At 43.8% G+C, this 22,315-nt stretch overlaps 1 protein-coding gene across 2 annotated transcripts; it reads right to left on the reverse strand.

Annotated features, from left to right (window-relative positions):
• Positions 1–8,504: 8,504 nt before the first annotated feature.
• LOC144489655 (ankyrin repeat domain-containing protein 46) lies at positions 8,505–20,376 on the reverse strand. Of its 2 annotated transcripts, XM_078207512.1 has the most exons (4): positions 19,940–20,376; positions 12,133–12,291; positions 9,715–9,774; positions 8,505–9,468 (listed from the first exon to the last, which is right to left on the reverse strand). In XM_078207512.1, the coding sequence occupies exons 1-4, from the start codon at positions 20,248–20,250 to the stop codon at positions 9,252–9,254; spliced, it is 747 nt and encodes a 248-aa protein (XP_078063638.1). In that variant the 5' UTR covers positions 20,251–20,376; the 3' UTR covers positions 8,505–9,251. The 2 variants fall into 2 exon arrangements, with proteins under 2 accessions (XP_078063638.1, XP_078063639.1); XM_078207513.1 differs by lacking the exon at positions 9,715–9,774 and having other exon boundaries at positions 19,940–20,358.
• Between the last annotated feature and the right edge of the window lie 1,939 nt (positions 20,377–22,315).

Consider the following 22,315-nt stretch of genomic DNA (forward strand, 5'->3'; position numbering starts at 1 on the left):
AGAGAGGTAGAAGCTGGTTATGAGGGGCATGTCAAGGATTAAGTGATTGTTAATTGTAGGAAGGGGAGAATGCAGAACAGGTTGGATTCATAAAGGTAGTGGAAATGTTTGTGTCCAATCAGAAAATTGCATGGTGAGGATTTGTCACTATTTCTCATTCCACGATGTATATCTGCCGAATTATCTGTAAACCTGCGGTCATCTTCCATTTGTATGTCAACTCAGGTCCCTCCATGGCCTCCCTCCTCATCACCTGTGACCTCTTCCAGCCTTACAACCTTCTGGGATTTCTTAATTCCTTCAATTCTGGATTGTTGTGATCCCTGATTTTCATCCCCTCACCAGGGGGTAATGGATCAGCATACTCGTCCCCCCCCCCCCCCCCCCCCCCGCCCCCGCCTGTGAGTACCCAAAGTCTTCAAGGGAAACCAGTGATCCTGGAGCAGGGCCCTCTACTCCAGCCAACCCACCGCATCCATCATTGAATACTGGTGTTCCTGAATAGCGTCTAGCAGACAGCAACTTTCAAGATGTCCGCCCTGCCCTCCGAGTTCCTCAGCTTAATGTTGAAGAGATCTCAGCTGTTAAGCGTGAGATCATAGAAACATAGAAACTAGAAGCAGGAGTAGGCCATTTGGCCCTTTGGGACTGCTTCACCATTCATTATGATCATGGATGATCATCAAATTCAATATCCTGATTCCCCTCTTCCCCCCATAGCCTTGATCCGTTTAGCCCCGAGAGCTATATCTAATTTCTTCTTGAAATCAGACAATGTTTTGGTCTCAACTACTTTCTGTGGTAGTGAATTCCACACATTCACCACCCTCTGGTGAAGAAACTTCTCCTCACCTCAGTCCTAACAGGTTTACCCCTTATCCTCAAACTATGACCCCTAGGTTTGGACTCTCCCATCATCAGGAGCATTCTTTCTAAATCTACCTTGTCTAATCCTATTAAAATTTTGTAAGTTTCTATTAGATTCCCTCTCACTCTTCTAAACTCCAATGAATGTAATCCTAACTGACTAAGTCTCTCCTCATACATCAGACCTGCCATTCCAGGAATTAGCCTGGTAAACGTTCATTGCACTCCCTCTATAGCAAGAACATCCTTCCTCAGATAAGAACACCAATATTCCAGGTGTGGCCTCACCAATGCCCTGTACAATTGCAGTAAAACATCCCTATTCCTGCACTCAAATCCTCTTGCTATGAAGGCCCAGACACTGGAAATTCCCATCGTGGGACGGTGCAGTGGCACAGTGGTTAGCACTGCTGCCTCACAGTGTCAAGGACCCAGGTTCAATTCCCAGTTTCGGTCACTGTCTATGTGGAGTTTGCACATTCTCCTTGTGGGTTTCCTCCAGGGGCTCCAGTTTCATCCAACAGTCCAAATATGTGCTGGTTAGGTGGATTGGCCATGCTAAGTTGCCACTTAGTGTCAGGGGGATGAGCTAGGGAAATATGTGGGATTATGGAGATAGGGCTTGGGTGGGATTGTGGTCGGTGCAGACTTGATGGGCCGAATGGCCTCCTTCTGCACTATAGGGATTCTATGAGGTCATGGATGAAGGAGAAACTGAGAGAGCCAACATAAGAGGGAGAGAAAAAGAGGGAGCAGTGCAAATTTCAAAATTATGCATAGAATGTGATTAGGAAATTGAAGACATTGGAACTGCATGGGGGGATAATCCAAGGAAAGTACTGAAGATAGGAGGGAAGGAGTCAGTAATATGAAGAAGAGTCACGGAGATAGAGTGCTTCAAAAAAGAGTCACTACATTTTTTTTAAAATGAATAAGATGTTATTTATTACCATTACAATTTCCTTACAATTTCCCCGCACAATCCTGAAGCTATTCTCAAATGTTGCTGTTGGAATTACTTTGGGCAGAAGCCAAAACCTTTAAGCTACTGTTGAAATGCACAGTAATGAAGTGAGTGCATTATTGCAGCTACTTATGGTAAGATATTGCACATGTCATCAGGCCTATCCCCACAGAGTTTCTGTTTATTCAAAGGGGTAAGGGTTAATGCCACACAGAATCAAATCTTTGAACTTATACAAACATCATTTTGTCATCTGGTTTGTACAGATGTTGAATAACTAATCTAAACAAATGGAAGCATACAATTAGTTCTCTTTTTTTCTCTACTGATAATCGAGCAGGAACAGCGAGTAAAGCCACAGATCAACTCCCAAGATATATCTCTCAGCAAACTGTAACCCACAGCTTCACATTTATTTTCAAAATTGCATTTCAAAGTTACCAAGTTATTTCCTACATTACCAATTGATATTATAGTCACACAATATCAATTTTAAGATTACAATAAGGTTGAAGTAAAATAGTACGCAGCAATCAATTGAGAGGGAACTTGCATTTCTTAAGGTTCGCTTAAGCACATTTTATTGTCCAGTTGAAATATTGGTTTTCACTTGAAGGCCATGGGCACTGGTTGGTCTATCTGGTGTCGGCCATTCTGCCCCGACCAGCACAATGTCTTGAGAATTCTAAATTCTTTATTTTTCTGTTGTTTTATGTGTTTTTCCAGACTAATATCTTCAACAACATTAAGTGTTTTCCTTTGGGTAGCTAACATTGTCCTTCAAAAGCTAAGCATGGGCGACACGGTGGTTAGCACTGCTGCCTCACAGTGCCAGGGACCTGGGTTCAATTCGCGGATTGGGTTAGTGTGTGGAGTTTGAATGTTCTCTCCGCGGGTGTCCTCCCACAGTCCGAAAGGCATGCTGGTTAGGTGCATTGGCCACGCTAAATTTTCTCTCAGTATACCCGAATAGGTTCCGGAATGTGACAACTAGAGGATTTTCACAGTAACTTCATTGCAGTATTAATGTAAACCTATTTGTGACGAGATAGTTTAAAACTTTAATTAAAGGAGAGCGTTAACATTTACAGGTATTTTCCAGAAAAAACAAATGAAATTCACTGTGTTAGTACAATTGATGTATGGCAGAAACTGAACAGCAAAACCATGTTGGTCTTGCTATATAGGGTACAATGCAGTCGAGCAGTACAGAAAACAGAATACAGATCTGGAGGGTCTCTCTTATCCTTGGAATGAAATCCACCACACAACACTGGAAATCAGCAAAACTTGGATTTACTTCCTGAGAAATCTACACAGTGGCGGGCACAGTCTGAGATGTTTGGTATTCAGACAGTGAGCGGAATGATGATCAGCCTTGAGAAACATAACTATCCAAATGGTCTCCTGCTCTCAGGAGCAATGAAAGCCCAGGTCATCACTGGAACAACAGTTCATTTGTGCCTAGCTACCCAAGCTGATGAATTTCACATTCAGTTTGAGGGTGAGAATGTGGGTCTAATAATAGTTTCTTAAACTTAAATGAAGGCAGTATAAAAATTGGGATGACTTGCTACGCTGTACAAAGTGAGACCACACCTAGAGTACAATGCACAGTTTTGGTCCCTTTATTAAAGGAGGGACATATTTGCATTGGAAACAGTTCAGAGTTTCACTTGGTTGATAATGGGGATGTCTCATGAAGGTTGAGCCTATACTCATTGGAGTTTAGAAGAATGAGAGGTGAAATTATTAAAACATGTAAGATCTGGGAGGATGTTTCCTCTCCTGCAGGAATCCAGAGGTAGAAGGCACCATTCAAAAATAGAGTCTCCCATTCAAGATGTAGATGAGGAGGAATTTCTTCTCAGGGATTGTTAATCTTTGGAATTCTCCGCCACAGTGAGTAGTTGGGGCATTGAATATTTTCAAGGCCGAGTTCGATAGATTTTTGATCAACAAGGGAGCTATTTGCGGGCAAACCAATTCAACTAAATGAACAAAGGGACAAATAAAAAGGCAGCCCTAGAGGGTTATAGGGGACAGACAGGAAAGTAGAGTAAAGGTCACAATCAAATCAGCCATGATTCTATGAAAGGGCAGAGCAGGCTGATAGAACCAAATGGCCTAATCCTACTCCGAATTATGATCTTATGAAAGGAGTATTATGGTGGATAATACACAATGTATAAATCTGTTAAGTTGAAGCTGTCTCATTTAAGGCTGGAAAACATATTGCTAAGTAAACTTCAGTTGAGATAATTTAGTTTAATAGTTGGTTAAGGAACTTTGAAGATTAAAATATTTTGATTGTTTTCAGGGTGGAGGAACTTAAGCAGCCACAATTTTGTGGTTGCTTTCCATCTGTAACAAAATGTGACACTTATAGAAATGTTGTCTTCACTGTATGAAAGAATGTTTGAATTGATGTGCATAGGGCTAGCACTGCTGCCCCTGGGTTCAATTCCCACCTTGGAGTTTGCACATTCTCTCTGTGGGTTTCCTCCCACAGTCCAAAAGACGTGTTTGTTAGGTTAATTGGCCGTGCTAAATTCTCCCTCAGTGTGCCCGAACAGGCGCCGCAGTGTGGCGACGAGGGGATTTTCACAGTAACTTCATTGCAGTGTTAATGTCAGCCTACTTGTGACTAATAAATAAACTCAAGTTGAGTTACTGCCTCATTGTTAGTTCTGAAGGCATTAAACCAGGACTGCTCAATCTTTTTTAGTTGGGTAATGGAGCCCAGTATCAATGAAGTCATGCACATTGGTTTAAGATAGTAATTTCTGATTTATTCCATTCTTAAACAAATGCACGTAGGCTTGACATTAGCATCACTATTATAAGTCAGTTAGGATTACATTAATTGGAGTTTAGAAGAGAGGGGATCTCATAGAAATGTATAAAATTCTATCATGGTTAGACAGGGTAGATTCAGAAAGAATGTTCCCGATGGTGGGGGCGTCCAGAACTAGGGGTCATAGTTTCAGGATAAGGGGTAAACTTTTTAGGGCTGAGGTGCGGAGAAATTTCTTCAGCCAGAGGGTGGTGAACGTGTGGAATTCACTACCACAGAAAGTAGTTGAGGCCAAAATGTTGTGTGATTTCAAGAAGAATTTGGACATTGCTCTTGGGGCTAAAGGGATCAACAGATATAGTGGGAGGGGGGGTAGAAGAATCAGGATCAGGATATTGAATTTGATGATCAGCCATGATCAAAATGAATGGCGGAGCAGGTTCAAAGGGCCTACTCCTGCTATTTTCTAGAAAATATTGTATCCTATGAAGTCTCAGATGAATTCAACCATTCATTCATTTATTTTTCACTGTGACTGACCTTGGCCACTCTGAAAGGTTCCTCAGCAAAAAAATATATTTGTAACGTCGAAATTTCCAAGGTGAATAATGTAACTAAAAAATGATTTCTTAAACCTGAGATCGAGTCGCACAAAGAAAATGTACACCGCTAAAGGTTTGTTGCCCAGCATGCAAGTTCGATATTTATTATAGAATTGTGGTATGGTTCCAGCACAGATCTTTCAGCTTGTTGTACCTTTCTACAAGACTAACTCACCTAGTGCCACTCTCCCAACTTCTCCTCGTAGGCCAACACATTTTCTCACTTCCAGATGCAGTTGATTATTCTACTTCATGACGTTGAAAGGTTTCATTCGATACACAAGATCATTAATTGGTGAATATAATTTTCTAATAAAACATTGGTAAACAGAACACAGAAAAACAGAATTTCACTGAAAATGCCATTAAAGATTTAACTTTTTTTTTAAAAAAACTTTTGATCATGGAGCTGATATATCAACAGCACATCTCACTGTAATGTATATTATTCCTGTATATTCAACCCCGAATAACTGTCATTTTACATTCCAACTGAAATCAATAATAGATTGAGTTCCATGCCAAAATGTCAAATGAAATTGTCTGAGAAACCTGAAAGTGCTTGTAATATTATAAGATTTGTCATAAAGTTAATCTCAAGAAGCCTTAAAGATGGCTGCCAAAATCACCTGACCTTTTACAACTGCAATGTGGTCATTCTAGAAAGCTCCAAGTGGATTGAAAGGAGACATATCCAAACACGTGAAATCCAATGCACATTTCCACAAGGGTAAACAGAAGCTTGTTGACAATGACTTCCCTGGAGATGTGAACAGATCTTTCCTATCACCCCAAGCCTGAGAGAACAGGACCCATTCAAGTTAATGGCTGAGATATTTGAAAGGTTGATTACCTTGGATAAAAGGGACAAAGAATGGAATTATGTTCCCCAGACACAATTCAACAGCTTGTGATAGCAGCCATTTTGTGTTTTTGAATTGTATAAAGGGGACAAGAAGCCATTTTGTGTAGCAATGCACAGAGAACCAAGAAAGCATCAGGAAGTCTGTTCCAGTCCACAGCTAAACTAACTTGAGCAGCATGTGAAAATTGTTTTTCTCTCTGCCATCAGGAATTAGAGCAAGATATCCACAGAATCATCCCTGGTTTGCTGAGAGAAATAAACAGGCAATGATGTTTTGGTACCTGTACTCTCTTCCAGCATTTGTTCTACTTATCGAGTCCACCTATGAAGGAAAACTCAAGACTCTTGAGTTCAAAAGCCATTGCAGTTGCTAATCAAATTTCAACACCTTCACCTCAGAAAGAAGTTCAAGAAACGAACCTGCAATATCTCAAACTGATTTGAAATCTTATCTTTTAAGTATCTTTTTCTCTTTATCTGCACTTGTATCTGTATTTAGTTAACATTATTGCATTACTTGTAATTTGCAGCAATAGTCTTATAATAAATTAACCTTTATCTTGTTTAAGATAAGCTTTACTAGTGATTATTTTTATATTGAATCACTTGCAAATTAAACGGGGGCTACATGCACACACAAATTGTTAGCTCTCAGACCACTGAGGAAACACCTTTTACATTGTTGTGGCATTATTAATCTCTACTTGAAAATACAACTCTGCAAAGTGAAATCACACTAATTGTATACAAATTGACATATCAGCTAGTTTGCTGCATTCTCTGGTTCTGTGAACTGTTAACCTCTCGTTACACATTTTTACAAGTTAAATACATTCTATTAGATAAGACTCTAAAACAAGCACTGTGGTCAATTGTGCACCTTCCATTTTTACAATTTCTTGACTGCTAATAACCTCAAACTGCTGCATCATCAAATGCCACAAGAGCAGCAACGGTTGGAAAAAAATCCAGAAAAGTTATTTGTTGGACTTGTTACATTGCACCAGAGGAAATACTACATGGGCAATCAGCCTGCCAGATGTAAAATGAGGATGTTCAGTGTGTTACTAAATAGTCAATATTTTTCCCATCTCAGCTGTTTATCAATATCTCAACTTTGTTTTAATTGCAAACTATTGAGCCAGATTTTGCTTTCAAAATTAATGAGGTTAATGGCACTCAGGACATTGGTGAGACCACATCTGGAATATTGTGTACAGTATTGATCTCTTTATTTAAGATATTGGAACCAGTTCAGAGGTTTACCAGAATGGGGTGGGTTGTCTTGAGGCAAGGTTGGAGAGGTTGTTTGTATCCATTAGAGTTTAGAAAAGAGGCGACTTAATCACAACCTTGAAGATCCTGAGGGGTCTTGACAAAGTGGATGTGGAGTGGACATTTCCGCTTGTGGGAGAATCTAGAACTAGGGGTCACTGTTTAAAAATAAAGTCACTCATTTAATCATAGAAACCTGACAGTACAGAAAGAGGCCATTCGGCCCATCGAGTCTGCACCGACCACAATCCCACCCAGGCCCTACCCCCATATTTTACCCACTAATCCCTCTAATCTACACATCCCAGGACACTAAGGGGCAATTTTAGCATGGCCAATCAACCTAACCCGCACATCTTTGGACTGTGGGAGGAAACCGGAGCACCCGGAGGAAACCCACAGACACAAGGAGAATGTGCAAACTCCACACAGACAGTGACCCAAGCTGGGAATCGAACCCGGGTCCCTGGAGCTGTGAAGCAGCAGTGCTAACCACTGTGCTACCGTGCCGCCCTAAGACGGAGATGATCTTTTCTCTGAAGGTTGAGTCTCTCTGGAACTCTCTCAAAAAGTCGTGGAAGCAGAATTTTTGAATATTTTTAAGGCAGAGCTTGATAGCATCTTGATTAAAAAGGGGGTGAAAGGTTATTGGGGGTTGGCAGGAATGTGGGATTGAGGTTATCAGGTCAGCCATGATCGTATTGAATGGCGGAGCAGGCTCAGGGGGGGTTGTATGCTCAATTTATTTAAAATGTGGAAATGGTGGAGCAACTTCAGGCAAGGAACTGATACACAGTTAAACACACCCAAAACTTGCTGACCAAGTTAGCCTTCTGAAAATGGTAACTTGCCTCATTCCGGAGATACACTGAACACTAGTAAATTGTGGGAGTGACACACTAGATAGGAGCTTCGTGACAAGTTTAATTAAGTTATTTCCAGTCTCGATATCCGTAAAACAATATGCGAGCTGTCAATTACTGACTAACAACCTCTGACACTGAAAATTAACTGCTACAAGTGTGGAGCCTTGTTTCTTCAAAATTTACTACTTCGAATCTATAAACTTAAAATATACATATGGATGATGCAGGTTAGATTTACATACTGTTTCAATAACACAAGCACAAGCAGTTCATGTAACTAGTATTTACTGTATTATACTGAGTATAACAATTTGCTTGAATACATGTAAAATTTACATTATTACAATTAAAAGTGCATATTTTGTGTTCTACATAAAGTTTATTCAGGTCTGTACTGCGAAAAAAAACATTAGTTGCAAAACAAAGATCAAGGCGTTTAAATTTTACTGACTCATTTTTAAATAGCGCAGTGATTAAGATCGGTCTTCTACTGTACTTCGTATTGCTTCACTGTGATCAACATTAATCTTAAAACATGAAGCCATAGTTCTAAATTCTTCAATTTGTACAGATAGGAATGTGATTTACTACATTTTCTTAAAGAAATGACATAGGGAACAAAAACACATTTCAACAGATATTTTCACCTCTATACAGTACAAATAGGGAGTTCGATAAATGGTAAAAATACGCATTTAACAATACTAAGCACTTCAGTTTGAAACTCTATCTTCAGATTTATTTTTACTACAGGGCTCAATGCACATCAAGACTTTGTTAGTGTTACAATTCTCAAAAACAATTTGTTTTGTTGGCTGTAATTAAGTGAGAACTGGAAATCAAGCCCAGGAAAGTAAAACGGGATGGCCGAGAACATGAGCACTCAGTCTTTGTAGCAAAAAGCTTTAGTAACTGGAATGCTGACGACCAAAGGGCTGATAGGTCCGCTAGCATTCTTGACTGCTAGTGTAGGCAGCAAAGATCAAACTCGGTTAGAGTCGGCGGTGTTGAGTTCCTAATGCACCAGTTCAGGCTGGTTTTCCACAAAAGGCAGGACTCCGCTGACGTAGTAGGCAATGCCGAGGGACAGCAGTGCGATGACAATAATGAGCAGCAGAACCCTCCAGAAGCCCAAATCATCCACAAACTCCTGCCAGGTGGATCGGAAGCTGGAAAGGACACCATCTGTATTCTGGAGGTTCGGATTCAGAAGCGAGTGGCTCTCCATGGCGCTTGATGAGAGGGGGAGAAAATATAATGTTTGCACATGGATCACCAATACAACTTCAGAGCGTGATCAATGATAACTTATTTATAAACCTTCATTTGGATTACCATGAAGGAAAATGTTACATTTAAGATTCAAGAGATTCCATTTAACTTCTTTTTTAAAAAATCAATTGAAAAAGACAAAGAGAACCATTTTCTCGCAGATAAGTTCAAATTAGTTTTCTCAGCAAGCCACACACCAACTTTACCTGAGGGGCTGATGGTCTGTTTCCCAGCCTCTGATGGTGTTGTTCTGAGTCTCCTGCTCGCTAGAAGATGCAAGAGAGTAGTTAGGGAACAACTCCCCCTCCTGTGGGGAAGCATCAACCTTAACTCAGTATATTCCTATAATGTGCAACTGAGATCAGGGACTCCATAAACCCTACATATTGGATGCTGTGATGCCGTATATTGGCAGATACAGGCATGAAACTCTGGCTAGATTAAAGACCTTGGAGGGTAAGAACAACAAATTTTAAGTGGTATCTGCATCCTTTGGGAGCAAAGAGGAATGCAGGGGGTCGGGGTCAGGGAGAAACAAGCAACTGTGCTTCATAGAAATCACAGAAACCCTACAGTGCAGAAGGAGGCCATTTGGCCATCGAGTCTGCACCAACAACAATCCCACACAGGCCCTATGCCTGTAACTCCAGCAGCTTCACAGCTTTTACTCTGTACACCCAACATAACCAACATTAAAATTTAAGGCAAGAGACTGTGTGCAGCAGCAATGTTGGGCTTCAATCTTTAAGATTTAATTATTTTTATTCATATATAATTGAAAAACCCTTTAGTGTAATCTGAATATTGATGACGGTTTAAAAAAATGAACTACAATGGGTAACAGTTTCGTCAACAAATTCTATTACTAACAAGCTTTCAATGTCCTCTTCTTTCGCTCTGTGCTTGAAGATATTTACTGCCCACTGGGGGAATGATTCTAGACTTCAAACAACCATTCCTTCTTTTGTAAGTCAAGACAGTGGATATTGATTAGGCTATTCACCTACAAGGGGCATCTCAGACAAACTCTGCTATCCCTGATGACATCAGCATCCCCACCCAGGGACACTGAATGGCAGCCCACAGCAAAATCCCTCAGCAGCTTCTTCCTCTCCACTAATGTACAGGAGTAGGCCATTCAGCCTCTCAAACCTGTTTTATTATTCAGTGAGATCATGGCTGACCTCTATCCAAACTCCAAACAAGCCCCTTATTACCGTTGGCTAACAAACCATAAGCCCATAAGGCATAGGAGCAGAATTAGGCCACTCGGCCCATCGAGTCTGCTCCGCCATTTAATCATGGCTGATATTTTTCTCATCCCCATTCTCCTGCCTTTTCCCCATAACCCCTGATCCCCTTATTAATCAAGAACCTATCTATCTCTGTCTTAAAGACACTCAATGACCTGGTCTCCACAGCCTTCTGTGGCAAAGAATTCCACAGATTCATCACTCTCTGGCTGAAGAAATTCCTCCTCATCTCTGTTTTAAAGGATCGTCCCTTTAGCCTGAGGTTGTGCCCTCTGGTTCTAGTTTTTCCTACAAGTGGAAACATCCTCTCCATGTCCACTCTACCCAGGCCTAGCAGCATCCTCTAAGTTTCAATAAGATCCCTCCAAATTCTTCTAAACTCCAACGATTACAGACCCAGAGTCCTCAACCAAAAGCCGATTCATTTCAGATTTTAAATCATTAATGGAACTAGAATTTTGCTGCTTTTGTGGGAGAGTTTTCCCACACTTCCACTCCCCTTTGCATGAAGAAGTGCTTCTGAACTTCTTTCCTGCATGCCCTGGCTTAAATTTTAAAGATTTGATCATTTGTCCTGGACTAGCCCAGCAGCAGAAAACATCCTCTTCATTGCATCAACTCCTAGCTAAATCCTAAAAAGTGCAAGTAAATCATTCCTTAACTCCTTCTACGTGCCTCACACCACAACAAAGTGACTAATAGTTGGATGTACCACAGCTCTGATCATCCAACCCAGTATAGGTTAGGTGTCAAATCTGGGACTTTCTTGCTATGCATGGTTCAGATCTTACTGCTTTAATCAGCTAAACCAACTGGGGCATCCCTCCACAAATGTACCTTTGAATTGGTGTAAAACAAATCCCCAAATCGTAACAGGCAAAACAGAAACTGAGCAGCAAGAAACATGCTTTCCAAAATTACATAAATTATGCACATGCCTCACAGCAAATTCCTGATCTCAGTGGGGGCATCAAGCGAGTCAAGGAGAAGCATCATTTCATGAGGAACAGGAAACAAGGACTGGGGATTAAGGCAGGAGCAGTGAAGGTCATGCCTATTTTAAAGCAGCCAACTCAACAGCAGTTTGGGCCGAGATCTGGCAGAAGACCAGGACTAGTTTCAGTCATAACAAGAAACTCAAGAATGCTCCATAGTTAGATTTGCAAGTTAAATTATTCATACACTTGCAGGTCATTTAATCCAACTTGCTAAACGAATAGAAACGTGGTATCTTTAAAACAATGCAACTGACTCTAAAATCAAAAGTTAATCATTTAAAAGCTTATTATAATCAGCCCCAAAATAATTTCTGACTCAGAACATAGAAAATTATCCTTCCAGCTCAGATTTTCCTTCCAATTCAATGTTTACCTCTCATTTTCTGCAGTCTGCATGATCTCTAGTTTAGAGTGAGTTCCGCGGTTGAATCCTTTCACCTCCTGCTCCTCCAAGGACTCCAGCAACTTGATGGCATCTTTGTTTACTCCTCGACGTTTTGCCAAAACAAGTGGAGTGGCACCATGATGGTTGCTTGAGTTACAAAGAAAAAAAGAGAGATAATGACTTACACCCTTTGCAAGAGGCCGTGTTCAGTTGTGTCCAGTCACTGTTTAGAAAAAATGGTCTCAGTGACCAACGCGTTTTCATGTGTAATTTCTGAACAAGTTACAAAAATCAATCCAGGCTTAATTCTAAGGATCAAATAGAAAATCAAAATATACATCCAAACGTAATTCTGAGGACATAGGAACACATGAATTAGGAGTAGAATTAGGCAAATTAGGCCCTTCGAGCCTGCTCCGCCATTCAATCAGATCATGGCTGATTTCTCCCTGGTCTCAAATCCACCTCCCTACCTGTTCCCCCAAATCCCTTTTTTAGTTAGAAATATTAATATCTCCTTCTTGAAACCATTCAACGATTCAGATTCCACCACTCTGTGGCGCATCGAGTTCCACAAATTCACCACTCTCTACAAGAACTGGTTCCTCCTCATCTCAGTTTTAAATCTACCGCCTCTAAACCTCTATCTGTGACCTCTTGTTCTAGATTGCCCCTTAAGAGGAAACATTTGATCTACATTTACTTGATCAATTCCTTTTAAAATGTTAGAAACCTCAATCAGATCCCCCTCATCCTTCTAAACTCCAGCGAGTACAAGCCCAAACGGTTCAATCTCTCCTCATACATCAATCTGGGGCGGCACAATGGTTAACACTGCTGCCTCACAACGCCACGGGTCCGATTCCTGGCTTGGGCCACTGTGTGTGTGTGTGGAGTCTGCACATTCTCCCCATGTCTGCGTGGGTTTCTTCCGAGTGCTCTGGTTTTCTCCCATAGTCCAAAGATGTGCAAGTTAGGTGGACTAGCCATGCCTCTCAGTACCAGGGGGACTAGCTAGGGTAAATGCATGGGTTGCAAGGGTGGGGCCTGGGTGGGATTGTGGTTGGTGCAGACTCGATGGGCCTCCTTCTGCACTGTGGGGTTTCTATGAACCCTTTCATCCCCGGGATCAATCTGAACTGCCTGTTCTTAAATGCTGCACTGAAAAAGATTTAAATATTGTTGGTATTTCTATAAGCCCCTTGCAAAACTGCTGACCCACAGTGCTTCTATGTAGAGAGAAAATAGAACCATATCTAAAGCATCAACCATCAGCGGCACGGTAGCACAGTGGTTAGCACTGCTGCTTCACAGCTCCAGGGACCTGGGTTCGATTCCCGGCTTGGGTCACTGTCTGTGTGGAGTTTGCACATTCTCCTCGTGTCTGTGTGGGTTTCCTCCGGGTGCTCCGGTTTCCTCCCACAGTCCAAAGATGTGCGGGTTAGGTTGATTGGCCAAGCTAAAATTGCCCTTAGTGTCCTGGGATGCATAGATTAGAGGGATTAGTGGGTAAATATGTGGAGATGTGGGGGTAGGGCCTGGGTGGGATTGTGGTCGGTGCAGACTCGATGGGCCAAATGGCCTCTTTCTGTGCTGTAGGGATTCTAAGATTCTTAGCTACAATATGGACCTTCCACAGCCCAGAACAATTCTAATCATATGTTAAGGATAGGTAACTGAGAGAATCATAGAATCCCTACAATGCAGGAGGACATTCGGCCCATCGACTCTGCACCAACCACAAACCCACCCAGGTCCTATCCCCACAGCCCCATGCATTTACCCTAGTTAGTCCCCCTGACACTAAGGGGCAATTTAGCATGGCCAATCCACCTAACCCATATATCCCAATGCAAAGACTTGAACACAAAGCTAGGTTAACAACAGTGCAGCACTGAAAGACTTCCACACTGTTGGAGATACTATCTTTCAGGTGGGATGCTGGAACCAAGTCCCTTTCTGCCCTCACAGATAGGTGTAAACAATCTCATGATACTATAACAAAGAACAACAGGGGCGTTTTCTCCCAGTTGTCTTAGCCAATATTTATCCCTCAACTAATATCACAATGACCAGAAATCCCAGGTTATCTCATTGCTGTTTGAGACCTTGTTGTGTGCAAATTGCCTGTCACGTTTTCTACATTATAACAGTTACTTCACATCAAATATACTGTAAAAGACTTTGAGGTATCCTGATTTTGTGAAAGGTGCCATATAAATGCAAATTATTCTCCCTCATCCCAGTGAACTAATTGAAAGAAATAAAACAGCAAAGAAACAAATGATGTGTGAATACCCAAGAGAGCAAGAGGCCCAAGACAAATACAAGAAATTGAAAAAACAATACATGGGGAAATGAAAACAGGCACTGGTGCAGTAAAGCAGCTCCACATCGGTTGGCTATCTCTCTCTTCTTGGAGAAACCCAAGACCCAGCCAGCTCCACATTCTGGCAAAAGTTTATTTATTAGTGTCACAGGTATGCTTACATTCACTCTGCAATGAAATTACTGTGAAAAATCACTGCACCTCACAAAAGGTCAACTTGTCTACCCACCTAGCCAAATACCAACAACTGACCCCAAGTTGCCAAGAACCTCTGCTTGTTGCGAGGGAAAAGTTACTGAAGTCAAGGGAACGGAGGGAGTGTCCAGCTCTGGCAGGAAGTTTGAGATATTGTTTCTGTAGCTTATATTAAACTCTCTTGGTGCAAGGTGCAATTAGCCATGGGCAGAAAAGTCAAAATGAGAATGGGAGAGGAAGAAGAGTTAAGGTGGCAGACCGCAGGAAAACTTGGGCGCTCACTTCTTTTGCTCAGCTATGAATTTCCGATTTCCAGCAAAGCAATGCTGCGGGTGAAAGGTTTGAACCATGGCACTCTTAGAGATCATTTTTATTTTAATTATTTGTCACAAGTATAAATTGTTTGGTCCTAAATTACGAGAGTGCTTGACAGTGAACTACAAATTAATCCATCTATTGATGTCTAAAAGGGTAGAAGTAGAAGCTCTGTAGCAATACAAATGGCGACAAGATCAGCCCAAAGTCAATGAATTCCTTATGTGGCGTTACATTGTAATTGACTCAGATAGATGTGGTCTGGATTAAATCACAAATTCACCAACCCTTTCAGCCAGAAGTGCAAACTTGCCCGAGTAATCTTGCCCAGTTGTAACAAAGGTTCTGTGCTTGAAGCATTCAAGGAGCAGCGCTCCGAAAGCTTGTGGCTTGTGCTACCAAATAAACCTGCTGGACTTTAACCTGGTGTTGTGAGACTTCTTACTGTGCTTACCCCAGTCCAACACCGGCATCTCCACATCTTGAAGCATTCACGCAGCTGTTCTCTCTACAGAGACTGAGTTTCTCTGCATTTCTGTCAGGTTTTTTTTACATTTTCTTATTTTTCTATGAAATAAACTTGCAAAGATTCTCAGCTGATCCCATTAAAACACTGCTTGACAACCAGCAACGCCACACATCATTAGCACAGATTCACAGGGCTTGTCTGTGTCCATGGTACCAAGTTACAAAAATGTCATGTTTAGACATAGTTTCAAATTGCGATTTTCTGCTGGCAATTTAATTTTTAAAATGAAAGTGAGCTAATCAGCTACCTACCTCCTCCTGCCCACCACACCATAGTCAAATCTCCTCAGCCATCCTGCTCCTCACACATCTGCCAGTGATGGTCAGTAAACATGTTACCTCTGTCCATTTGGGGTAAAGACACTCACTCCTCACCTCCCAGAAAAAAACCAAAGCCATAAACCAACTGTGGTGGGGCCAAGTTATTGGCACAAGCTGTCACAGTGCCAACTTGGAACATAGAAAAGCTACAGCACAAACAGGCCCTTCGGCCCACAAGTTGCGCCGAACGTGTCCCTACCTACTAGGCTTACCTATAACCCTCTACCTTACTAACTTCCATGAACTTATCCAAAAGTCTCTTAAAAGACCCTATCGAATCCGCCTCCACCACCACTACCGGCAGCCGATTCCACGCACCCACCACCCTCAGTGAAAAACTTACCCCTAACATCTTCTCTGTACCTTCTCCCCAGCACCCTAAACCTGTGACCTCTTGTGGCAACCATTTCAGCCCTGGGTAAAAGCCTCTGAGGATCCACTCTATCAATACTTCATGCCAATCTGTTGAACTGTTGCAACTAAAAGGTAATTTAGCTCAACCGTGAAAAGTTGCCATGCTGAACAATAAAATTTAGTCTGTGTGTATGTAAACATTGGTATGATGCATTGACATGACAGCTTAAAGATCACTTTTAAGAAGGTGCTTCATAATTGAACCTTGAAAAGTGTATGACTGCTACATACAGGTGGAGTGTGAAAGCAGTCAAAGGGCAGCACGGTGGCACCGTGGTTAGCACTGCTACCTCAGTGCCAGGGACCCGGGGTTCAATTCTGGCCTCAGGTCACTGTGTGGAGTTTGCACGTTCTCCCCGTGTCTGCGCGGGTCTCCTCTGGGTGCTCTGGTTTCCTCCCACAGTCCAAAGATGTGGTGGTTAGGTGGATTGGCCATGCTAAATTGACCCTTAGTGTCAGGGGGGGTTTGTAGAGTAACGGGAATAGAGCCTGGGTGGGATTGTGGTCGGTGCAGACTCAATAGGCCGAATGGCCTCCTTCTGCACTGTGGGGATTCTATGAACAGCACGGGACATTTCTGAAGGATTGAAATACACAAAGACAACAATAGCTGCTTTGGCAAACTAAAAATCCATCAGAACAGGGTTACCAACGTTTCCAACACCTCGATGATTATGACTAAAGGTCTATGGATTTTCAATGAGCTAATTAACAATTAATAAGCACGAATAACTGGTGGGAATTTTTAAAGGGAATATTCCAGGGAGACATTCCCTGGAATGCAGGCCTGCATCTCAAGATAGTTGGAATACAAAACAGTAGAAGTTATACTGCAATTAGTTAAACTGCATCTGGAGTATCAACTTCAATTGTGAGCACCACACTTCAGAAAGATTCCTCTGGCATTGGAGGGGATGCAACACAGATAAACTAGGATAATTTTGGAGCTAAAAAGGTTAAATGAGGACAAACTGCATGAACCAGGTTTATATTCCCAGGAGTGTAGAACATGAAGGGAAAGTATTTCAGATGATTAAAGGAATTGGTAAAGGAGATGAAGATAAACTATTTCCTCTAGTGGGAGAGAACAAGGGGAGGGGGGGGGGGGGGGGGGGAGATCCTTAAAATTAGAGCTGGGCTGTTAAAAGGTAGTGGGCAGCACTTCTTAACCTGGAAACATCTTTCCTATTAAAAAGCAGCTAGGGTGAGGCACAAAGGGAATTGTGGCCAAACGGGCCATCTAAAATGGCGATTTGTAAAGCACTCTGGGACAATTGGGCAAGAACTAAAACGACAGGCTGCAGTTTAAAAGACAGAGACAAACAGGCTGCAACCCGGACGAGTGAATAAACAGGATATGTTTCATCTCCGGGATGAAAGAGACTTTCTGGTCACACTGGGGTGTGTACCAGACGTGAGGGCGCCGTGGCCCCTTGTTTGGGGGGGGGGACGGTGTGAACTCTATGTGCCTCCAGCACCTACAGGCATGGCCATTGGGTACACACCCAGAGATCAGTGTGGCAGCACCTGATTGGACTCTTATCGAGCAGGGTGATCAAGCCCTGATCGATTGATTGACAAGAATCAGGAGACCGCCCAAAAGGACACGTAACCAGGGAGGGATAAAAGCTGCTGCACAACAGAAGCTCTCTCTCTCTGACCCCACGAACGAGCTTATTCAACGGTGAACATCGCCAGCGACGACCAGCACGAGGGAAGCCACCACACCCGAGAAGGAAGGAAGACCAGAGCCAGAGCACCAGACCAGACCAAAGGACCAGACCACGCAGATGACTATCGAGACCAGCGCACAGATAAAGGCCAATATCTGCTTGGGTACTTGCCAGTCACGCAAAGTTAAGTCAAGGTCTCGTATTGGACTTGAACTTTAGTATTGTCCTGTAAGATAACTTATCGTTGGTTGGGTGGATGATTATTGATTGTGTGGGTTTAAATAAATATTGGTTGTACTAACAAGACGTCTACTCACAGTTATTTGTCCACCGTATAAGGGTTAAAACAGACTGTGCGGCAGGTACAACAGAATGTTACTGTTTATTGTAAAGGAAACTGAATATCAAGGCAGGATAAAAAAGTTCCAAAGAAGAGTCATACAGACTTACCCTATTAATCCCCCAACCTACACATCTTAGGACACTGGGACAATTTAGCATGTCCAATCATCTAACCTGCACAAGAGAAGAACATGTCCCTGTCTACATCAACAGGGACTAAGTTAAAAGGGTCGAGAGCTTCACATTTGCAGGTGTGCAGATCACCAACAACCTGTCCTGGTCTCCCCATGCTGACACTATAGTTAAGAAAGCCCACCAACACATCTACTTTCTCAGAAAACTAAGGAAATTTGGCATGTCCGCTACGACTCTCACCAACCTTTATGGATGCACAATAGAAAGCATTCTTTCTGGTTGTATCAGAGCATGATAATGGCTCCTGCTTTGCCCAAGACTGCAAGAAATTACAAAGGGTCTTAAATATAGCCCAATCCATCATGCAAACCAGCCTCCCATCCACTGATTGTCTATACTTCCCACTGTCTCGGCAAAGCAGCCAGCATAATTAAGGACCCCACGCACCCTGGACATTCTCTCTTCCACCTTCTCCCGTCGGGATAAAGATACCAACTGAATCAAGAATAGCTTCTTCCGTGTTGCCATCAAACTTTTGAATGGATCTTCCTTGCATTAAGTTGATCTTTCTCTACATCCTAGCGAAGACTGTAACACTACATTCTGCACTCTCTCCTTTCCTTCTCTATGAACAGTATGTTTTGTCTGTAGAGTGCGCAAGAAACAATACTTTTCACTGTATGTTAATACATGTGACAATAATAAATCAAATCGAGAAAATGCTGGAAAATCTCAGCAGGTCGGGCAGCATCTGTAAGGAGAGAAAAAAAAGCTGACGTTGAGTCCAGAGCAAAGGATCATCTGGACTCAAAACGTCAGCTCTTTTCTCTCCTTCCAAATGCTGCCAGACTTGCTGTGCTTTTCCAGCATTTTCTCTTTTGGTTTCAGAATCCAGCATCCGCAGTAATTTGCTTTTACCTAACCTGCACATCTTTGGGCTGCGGGAGGCAACCAGAGCAAACCCATACAGACAGTGAGAGAATGTGCTCCACACAGGCAATGATCCAAGGGTGAAATCTGTGAGGCAGCAGTGCTTGCCACTATGCCACCCCAGTTCCTCAATCAGCAACAAAAGTAAAACAGACTATCTGGTCATTATCATGTTCACAAATGCTGGCAGCGTGTTGATGTCATGCCGACATCAGTGAAAAGCAAAAACTTTACAGGGGTTCCTCCTGTTGTCAGGATGGCCAGACTCTGGCCGCCCTCAGCCCAGCGCCCACCCCCCCCAACCCCCGGGACACAGCCCAGCGCCCCCTCCCCCCCGGGACACAGCCCAGCACCCCCTCCCCCCCCGGGACACAGCCCAGCACCCCCTCCCCCCCCGGGACACAGCCCAGCACCCCCTCCCCCCCCGGGACACAGCCCAGCACCCCCTCCCCCCCGGGGCACAGCCCAGCACCATCCCCCCTCCCCCGGGGCACAGCCCAGCACCCCCTCCCCCGGGACACAGCCCAGCACCCCCTCCCCCCCACTCCCCCGGGACACAGCCCAGCACCCCCTCCCCCCCCCCCCCCGGGACACAGCCCCGCCCAGCACCCACCAGATGTCGATTTTGAGGCCGTTGGACACCAGGAACTGGATGGAGTCGACATGGCCGCACAGGTGCAGGGCGGTGTTGCCCTGGTTGTCGGTGGCCAGCAGGTCGGCCCCGAACTTGTGCAGCAGGCGGCAGATGTCCACGTTCCCCCGGGCGGCGGCCACATGCAGGCCGCTGCGGCCCCGGCCGTCGCGGATGTTGGGGTCGAAGCCGCTCTCCAGCAGCCGCTTGGCGTACGCGATGTCGCCATCGATACAGGCCTGCAGCAGCGGCAGGCCGGTCTGGCAGGAGTCATTGATAAAGACATACGACATTGCTGCGCCTTCACTCCCTCTCAGCCACTCCTCCCCCCACAAACCCGCCAACTGCGCAGACTCAGAGTCCCACTCCACTGCGCAGACTCAGTGCTCCCCTCCAACTGTTCAGAGCCCCGTTCAACTGCGCAGACTCAGAGCTCCCCACCAACTGCGCAGACTCAGAGTCTCACTCCACTGCGCAGACTCAGAGTCCCACCCCACTGCGCAGACTCACAGAGTCTCACTCCACTGCGCAGACTCAGAGTCCCACTCCACTGCGCAGACTCAGTCCCACTCCGCTGCGCAGACTCAGTGCTTCCCTCCAACTGTTCAGAGCCCCATACAACTGCGCAGACTCAGAGCTTCCCTCCAACTGCGCAGACTCGGTCCTCCCCCCCCCCCCCCCCCAACAGCGCAAATTCAGAACCCCCGACGGCGACAGCAAGAGGTCCAAATTAATGTATCACCAACACTCGGCCCATCTGCCTTTCTCAAAATATACCCAGCCAGTGCAAAACAGCACCCAGTGCAGAGAAATAATGCGCATTATTCCAGCTAAATCTCTTCATGCGGCTTATTTATTTGGTCAATTCTCCTAATATCTCTATTATCTTGGAAGGAAGTGTTGTTACAATTTGATTTGATTTATTTTTATCAATTTTTAAGTTTATTGATTAGTGTCACAAGTAGGCTTAACATTGCAATAAAGTTACTGTGAAATTCCCCTAGTCGCCACACTCCAGCACCTGTTCAGGTACACTGAGGGAGAATTTAGCATGGCCACTGCACTTAACCAGCACATCTTTTGGACTGTGGGAGGAAACCAGAGCACCTGGAGGAAACCCACGCAGACACAGAGAGAATGTGCAGGGTCTGTACAGACAGTTACCCAAGCCGGGAATCGAACCCGGGTCTCTAGCGCTGAGAGGCAGCAGTGCTAACCATTGTGCCATCATGCCGCTCAATATAATATATAGTGTATATAATTTACATATCATTCCAGCTAAATCACTTCATGGGGCTTATTTATTTGGGCAACTCTCCTAATTTCTCTGTAATATCTTGGAAGGAATGGCAACCACCAAGTGGAGTAACAAAGGTAATAAATGTAACTAATCTGGTTAGCACTACTGCTTCACAGTGCCAGGGATCCAGGTTCGATTCCAGCCTTGGGTAGCTTTCTGTGTGCAGTGTGCATATTTTCCCTGTGTCTGAGGATTTGTTCCCACAGTCCAAAGATGTGCAGGTTAGGTGGATTGTCCATGCTACATTGACCCTTACACAAAAGCAGAAAATGCTGGAAAATCTCAGCAGATCTGACAGCAATTGTTACATTGACTTTTCTTCATTGCCCTCCTCCCACCCCTCCGATAAACTTCCCCCTCCATCAGGCTCTGTCCTCTTCAGGCCCTTCCCTCTTCAAGCCCCAACCCCTCAGGCCCCGCCCCTTGGTACTGCGAGGGTGCCAGGGTGCCCAGCTGGCAGTGTCAGGCTGGCACTGCCCAGCTCTGATCTCAAGCACACGGGGGCTTTCAGTGGCCTCCAATCCCACTGGGGAGGCCATCATGTCTGGTCCCCATTGGTGAGGCCCATCTGTGATCCTCACCAGTGAGGACCTTGACCAGCAAGGGGACTAAGGTAAATGAGCCCTTCCTTGACGTGAGGCTGATTTTGCCGGCAAGATAATGAGAGGCGACAAACTGGGCGCAAACCTGATTTTTCACCTCTCGCTCTATCTTACCTGCTCACCTCGGTATTCGATGAGCGTGGCGAGCCAGTGAGATCATGTCCATTATATAAACACAAGGTGGTGTCTTTATTATGATTATATTAATATACTTTTTGGTATGTTATTTTTCAGTTTTGAAGATGGATTTAGACTCAAATTTTGCCTGATTTCCCCACAGATGCCTTTTTAAAAATAATCAAATAAGGCATCATCAGGAAAACAAACTGCACAAGTGTTTCCTTGGAGACGCAACTAATAAAACAATTTAAAAATGACTTCTAATTTGGACGCAAGAAATCAGAGCAGAAGTAGGTAATAGCTTGTTCCACTATTCAATGAGGTCATGATCGATCT

This window comes from Mustelus asterias, unplaced genomic scaffold, assembly GCF_964213995.1.
Source record: "Mustelus asterias unplaced genomic scaffold, sMusAst1.hap1.1 HAP1_SCAFFOLD_2408, whole genome shotgun sequence".
NCBI lineage: Eukaryota > Metazoa > Chordata > Chondrichthyes > Carcharhiniformes > Triakidae > Mustelus > Mustelus asterias.